Raw genomic sequence first — 6,977 nt, forward strand, 5'->3', positions numbered from 1 at the left:
TTCTTTTAGGAAAAAAAAAAAGCACTTTAAGAATTCTAAAGTGAAGAGTGAATTCATGCTCTCTACACAGCTTGTGAATCTAGTGAGTGCAGCATCAACTGTTCAAACTGCCCTCAGATAATAATTTTCTACACCTTATCTAATCTAGTTTTGCTTACAATCACTAAAATGGGAGAGAAATACCAAGAAATGAAATGCACCTCTTCACAAATGCTTGACTCAGCTCTACTTACTGCTACTTGTACAATGTGCCCATCATTTTTACATCTAGGAGCCTTTGCCCTAACGTGCTCTCTGCCCAGAATGTGCTTCTGGTCAATTCTCCATATCTCCATACCTACTGGGAGTGCACCACAGAGAGCCTCAGGGAAGGGGACAGAGATGAAAAGGGAAATCCCACAATCCCTATTTTCTAAGAACACACTTAGAGCAGGAGAAAGACAAGCAAACCAAAAGGTAAATTTGCATAATTAAGTAGTGAATAGAAGTACAAGTAATATTATGTGCTGGAGTACAAAATGAATTTTGGCTGTATGGAGGAAGTAGCATCTGAGCTGGACCTCTAAATTATCTAATTCTATAACAAAAAATAACTGTTGTTTTATTGTAAAGTATCTTTAGGGACATTATCCCATTTGAACCTCACAATGACCCTGTGAGACAGATCGGGATTAGGAGCCCCGCTTATGGATGAGGAAATTGATCTTCAAAATGTTCATGCAGCTGGTAGGTGGTAGGGCCTGGACCTAAATCCACATATGCTGCCCCTAAATTCTGAGGAAAACGCATTGCTTTAGGTTTCAGTTCCAGCTGTCTTATAAGCCCAGCCCCAAAGCCAAATCTACTAGAAAGTCTTCTATGAGCCCTCAAGGTATTTTCCCTCCTTTGAGCCCCCAGAGCATTTCATATTTCTCTTAGAACATTAAATCACTTTCTATCTAGGATTATTATAATTGAGGTAAAAATTTCACCTCTTATACTAGACTGCTGGCTTCTGAAGGAAATGATCTGACTCCTGATTTAGCATTCATTGCACTTAGCACAGTGCTTTGCATAAAGCAGATACGAAATACTTTGAGTTACGTTAATACTGCCATCATTATCAGGAACCCAGGTCATTTTACATCCTTCTTCCCCCCTTCATATCTAATTAGACACCAAGACTTGTCGGTTTTTTGTAACTTCTTCTTTTTAATTCCTATTGCCTATAATCTTGAGTATAAAACTTGACTACTTTGTATCTAGAGTAGTAACTTATTAACTGATCACCAAATCTCCAAGGCCTTCCCAATCCAATTTATCTTCCAGACTACAGCCACATTCATCTTAATTTCCTGTGTCTCCTGCTTTTCATTCTTTAATCGTTCCCCTTTGCCTATAGGACATTTAACACACAGCTTTCCAGTCTAGTCCCTGGCCTTCATTTGCCTTCCTAGTCATTGCTCTTTGTCTGCTCCCTATGAGATCTTCATTTCAATAAAACCAGTTTATTAAACGTGCTTTGAATAGGCTTTGTTCATTCTCTCTTGTCCCTAGGCCCTTTCTCATTTCCATTATGCTTCTCTGGATATCTGCCCTCTTCCTCCTCCTCCACCACACACCCATCCTAATGCCACCACATCCATGATGGCAAACATTTGCTATGAAATCTTTCCTCACAGCAACCTTCTTTCCCTAAACCTCAGCAAACGTAAATCTATATCACTCATTTGGCACACATGTTGTACTACAAATTGCTCTTTTTCCAAAGGAAATATAAGATCTCCAAGGTCAAGAATAGTTTCCTCTAGCATTTAATTTGGCTCTACTCAATGGTTTACTTCACCATTATCTTCCCCCATCATAGAAATGCAAGAGATGTGGACAATCCAATAATGAAATACTTCCTGTTCCCCCAGATACATATAATATCCAGTTTTCTGTCACGAACACTCAAAACATTTTTTTCTAACCATTTTATCTGTATTCAGAAGCATCTTTGGTGTACTATGTTGGGTCCAACTTCCTTAAATTCTGCCTCGGTGATCCACATGTCCTGGAAGGCAGACAGGGATGCAAGAATGGAGCCTCCCATCCACACTGAGAGTTTCCTTTCTGGGGGAGCTGTAACCTGCACAGGCGTATTGGCAGGTACCATATTTGCTATATCTTTAACTAGCCGCTTGTCTAAACCAGGGAAAGAGGTTGATCCCCCAGCAAGGATAATATTGGAGAAAAACGAATTCCTCAGATCTGTATCGCATTTCATTATGCTGCTGAAACACAACTTATCGATGCCAGGGGTATCGAGGTTCATAAGATGTGGAGAGAAGAGGGCCTCTGGACAATGAAAGAGCTGGTCATGGAGCTTGATCATCTTCCCATCAGGCAGATGGTAAACTTTCTCTATAGACTCGGGATTCTTGGCCATTTCCTCTTCATAGTTCATTACCACATAACAAGTGGTTTCCTTAATGTCTGCGACAATCTTTCTGTCCGCAGCACTAAGCAGCACGATGCCATGATCCTTCAACAGCATCATGAGGTAGTTGGTGAGGTCAAGGCCTGCCAGATCTAGCTGCTGGACACCATGAGGCAGACAGTAACCCTCGAAGATGGGCACGCACTGGGTGACGCCAGCACCGGAATTGAGCACGAAGCCAGTTGTGAAGCCAGCAGCAAAGAGAGCCAGTACCCCTTGGATGCACATATAGAAGGCAGGAACCTGCAGGTGCTCAAAAAACACCTCAGTCATCTGTTGCCGGTTCACCAGTGGGTTCAGTGCCGGCTCGGTAATCAAAACTGGGCCATCACAGGCCTTTAGCTTCAGGTTATGATCATAGATATGCTTCCACATGGTCTCCATGTCTCCCCAGGAAGTAACCAGACCACGCTCCACTGGGTAGCTGTAGGAAAAGCAGTAAGATAAATGGCAGCGTTTGTTTGTTTGTTTGTTTGTTTGTTTGTTTGTTTGTTTAACAATGGCAGCTTTTAATTTCTCCAGCATCTATTCTCTTCAAACTTGGATTAATCCCCATTTTTATCACCAGTATCCCTCTGTGGACAGTGACTGCCAGTCAGAAAAAGGTGACTGCCAGCAAAAGTTAGCAGAGCTACTACCTTCCTCTGCAGTGTTTGTTGCTTTCTATTCGTCCTCCCTTTAGAAGACAAAGAATCTTTTTTTAAAAAAATTGGGAAATCTTTACATAATAGTACAGTTTTAATAGCAATTAATTGAAGAAACCCACATGATAAGGGTACTATGAATTAAGTGATATTCTTAATGAACTTGTATTTTATGAATGATAACTTTATTTGTACATTTGAATACATCTATTTATACAGAGAGCAAGTAATGTTCACTCTTAGATGTTTCGCACCCTTGGAGATTTGCGGCCGGCACCAGCAGGCTGAGACTTTCCTGTTCCCCGCTTCCTTATCCTCTCACCCTTGCGCCCCTCATCTGGACTCCCCGTAATCCGACGTGGGTCCTGCCTGCTGGGAGAAGGCCATACCTGATGGACAGTGAGTTTCTCTTTTCCTGCGCCTCGTCGCCCACACACAGTTCCAGCGCGCCCTTGGCCACCCAGTTCTGGCCTTTGGCTCGGCCGATAATGTTCGGGTAGACAAACTGGGGTTCCCGCGAGCCAGCCAGGCCCGCCTTGATCATTCCCGAGCCGTTGTCGATCACCACTGGAAGCTGGTAGTAGCTCATGCCGCCGCCGCCGCCTCCGGTCGCCTGGCCACACCGGCCGCCCTGCCTGCGGGCTGCGCCAGGAGGGCGGAAAGTGCGGGCCGCAGACCCTGGGCAGCGTTAACAGGCCCACGGCCTGGAACGCCGCGTCACAGAGGCCCTGGCCCGGCCCCACGAGACCTGCGCCTGGCAAGGGCGGGCGGGGGTCCGGGAGAGGCCTGGCTTATTGACTCTCGGAGGTGCTGCTTGCTGATTGCATCTCACAGGGGCTGGGTCACTATGCCAATATCGGGGAAAACCCAACTTTCTTCCTTAAAGATGCAAATTTAACCCTTCAAAGTGCCTTTCTCTAATACCTCGAAGAGCCATAAAAACAATTTTCTTTTCCAAAGCCTTTAAATTCTGCTTAGTAGGTACCTGTCCAGGGGCCTGAGGAAAGCTCTGGAATGTGCCCTTGAAGCTAGGAAAAGGTGGAGAGATTTGACAGGGGAAAGCTGTCGCAGAAGAAGCTTGGTTCTGAAACCCTCCTCAACTTCTGGATAGAAAAAGTGAAAGAATGCTAGGATTTAATGTGGGTTTTATACAGATGAACATAGGCGGAGGGAAGGAAAAATAAAGACAGAGAGGGAGGCAAACCCTAAGACAATCTTAAATATAGGAAACAAACTGAGGGGTGTCAGAGGGGAGAGGGGTTGGGGGATGGGGTTATTGGGTGCTGGGCATTAAGGAGGGCACTCGATGTCATGAGCACTGGGTATTATATGCAACAGACGAATCACTAAATTCTACCCCTGAAACTAGTACTACACAGTATGGGAACTAACTTGAATTTGAATAAAATCTTGAAAGAGAAAAAAGTGGGATTTATATACTTTTATTATTGTTTCTATATACTGGGCAAATACTTTGTTGTGTTTCTTTCCCGCAGTTTCTAAGAAAAATGTACTCAAAACCAAAATGGTAGAATCTTGCTTTTTTTGATTGATTGATTTTTAACAATCTCACCCGGTATCCCCCATGTGATATGGAAGGCCATTCTGATTTCCTTAAAATATTTGATATTTAGGCATAAGGATGTGTCTGCCTCTTTTCAAGAAAAACGATATTCCTTAGGTCATACGAAGTTCAGGTTTAGAACAATTTAAGTACATTGCGTGCCAAAAGGTGCGTCTTTCGTGTCTGATTTTTTTACCCCCTTAATTCTACACACTGTGTAGAGGATTTTAAAACAAGCAGGCAAGTTCGAACCTCTGGTTGGTCTATACAAGCAGGGGAGGAAATTCAAAAGCTATTTACCTGTCTCTCCACCAGAGGCTGAAACGGTCACCCTACTAAACAACAGTGATGGCATTTGGTGCTGCAAACTGATGCAAGAAGGGGGACGCCAACCAAGCCCCGCACTTGCCCCGGGCTTCTCAGCACTGCGTTGGGGGGGGGGGGGGGGGCGGAGACTGCCAAACAAAACATTTCCTCCCACAGAAGCAAGTGTAAGCAAAGGAAGTGGAAGGAGCCAGCGCCTGGTTTCTACAGCAGTCCGCAGGAGACTCTGGAAAAAAAGCGCACGCAAATTCCAACTTTCGAAATAGTTTTAGCACTACACAATTAGAAGTATAGTCATTTTTCCTTTTTTGTTTGTTCGTTTTTCCTGTTAAAACTACCTTAATGTTGCTGTAAGTGCCCAGAATTTCGTGGTACTACTTCTATATCAAGGCCATTTTGAAGCACAGAAACCAGTTAGGTTTCCGTAGTGTAGTGGTTATCACGTTCGCCTAACACGCGAAAGGTCCCCGGTTCGAAACCGGGCGGAAACAATTATTGCTTTTCCTATAGATTCCCTCAAACAGAGATATGTCATTTTTTAAGACAGTCTAAATATGAACTTGTGGAACAGTGGGAATTTGAACTTTTACCTTGATTATTTTGTTCACCAAATGTTTTTATTGACAGCTTGCCACGCGGAAATGTTTCAAAAAAAAAAAATTCAACTCCCAAACTACTACTGAAAAATAATGTAATGTACAACCTAGAAGAGGAGCTCAAACACGGTGTTAGAAACTGTTAGCCCTGTTGCCTACCGACCACTCTTTGTATTACAAGTCCTTTAGTTTTTCATTAGTCTTCCCCTTCAGATTGCAAATTCCCCTAAACGCCAGACCATGTTTTACTCTTATTTTATCCATACTTGGTGTCATGCTTAACACCTGGTAGAGACTCATAAATATTTCTGAATAAACTACCGAAAAAGGTTCCGACGAAATATAAAAGTGAAATCAGAAAGATAAAATCAAGAACCCGACTCAGCTTTTTCCCTTATAAACATAATGGTAGTGGCTTTATTCACAAATGTTTTTACGGACCAGAGAAAAGAAGTTAAAGAGCAAGCAGAATGTCTTTGGAAAAATCTCAGAAGAAACGAGTAAATTCCAGGTGACTGTCCTTTAAAATAAAGTCATGAGTAAATATCCTAAAGTCCTGATACAACTTTTAACAAGAAAAAATGAAGTTTTGGTTTTCTGAGATTCATGATGTCTGCAAGTACTAGGGAAAAATTCACCCTAACATATTAACAGGACTTATCTTACTGTTTCTGCGCCTTTTGTATATTACGCAGATGACTGGCATCCTTTTCCGTCACTGTACAAAAATCTGAATTCGATGTAAATCATTATATTTAAATTTTTCTGGTCTAGACACAGAACCTTTTCCGGTATAAAGCCCACCTTCCTGCAATGTTGCGCGTGCCCAGTGTACCCTACTGCTTTGCTCCGCTTTGCTGCATCTCAGACTTGTAACACCAGGTAAGGATATCCTGGAAACTAAGCTACAGTCGGCTGATGCAAACAAAACCCAGGGGGTTCCCAAGAGCTTTCGGGTACGTAAACCGAAAAGGGGTGATCTGTCTCAGCTTGAAAATCTCCCTTGGCCAGGAGCCTAAGTACACAAGCTGTTTCCACTCGCGGGGTCCTGAGGAAGGGCAGGATGATGAAAGAAACTACAAGCCCCAGCATGCAGTGCACAATCTGGCTCCTGGAAAGAGGGCCTCGGTGGGGCGCTGCCCGACCGCTGGCCATAGGCGAGATGCCGACTGTCGGCCAACCATAATGTTCAGAATGAGGAAGACAAGCGGGGCGCTGTGAATGAGCCCTTAAGTCCCGTATTCGTGACGTTTGCGGTTTCGCGGGGGGCCCTAGTATGCTGGGGAGTGGAATTTCTGTGGGCCTGTCTGGTCGGGCCTCGCCGTTGTCGGACGTCCACGGTACCAGCGCCTCCAGAGTATACATGGGACGCCCGGGCCGGATATGAT

At 43.9% G+C, this 6,977-nt stretch overlaps 1 protein-coding gene and 1 non-coding gene across 2 annotated transcripts; one reads left to right on the forward strand and one right to left on the reverse strand.

Moving 5' to 3' along the window:
- Positions 1–1,668: 1,668 nt before the first annotated feature.
- On the reverse strand, positions 1,669–3,797 carry ACTRT3 (actin related protein T3). The gene is made up of 2 exons (XM_026500568.3): positions 3,495–3,797; positions 1,669–2,885 (listed from the first exon to the last, which is right to left on the reverse strand). The coding sequence occupies exons 1-2, from the start codon at positions 3,692–3,694 to the stop codon at positions 1,967–1,969; spliced, it is 1,119 nt and encodes a 372-aa protein (XP_026356353.1). The 5' UTR covers positions 3,695–3,797; the 3' UTR covers positions 1,669–1,966.
- Positions 3,798–5,411: 1,614 nt separating this feature from the next.
- TRNAV-AAC (transfer RNA valine (anticodon AAC)) lies at positions 5,412–5,484 on the forward strand. The gene has a single exon. It is a non-coding gene; the product is annotated as a tRNA-Val (tRNA).
- Positions 5,485–6,977: the final 1,493 nt, after the last annotated feature.

Source organism: Ursus arctos, unplaced genomic scaffold (assembly GCF_023065955.2).
Source record: "Ursus arctos isolate Adak ecotype North America unplaced genomic scaffold, UrsArc2.0 scaffold_4, whole genome shotgun sequence".
Classification (NCBI taxonomy): domain Eukaryota; kingdom Metazoa; phylum Chordata; class Mammalia; order Carnivora; family Ursidae; genus Ursus; species Ursus arctos.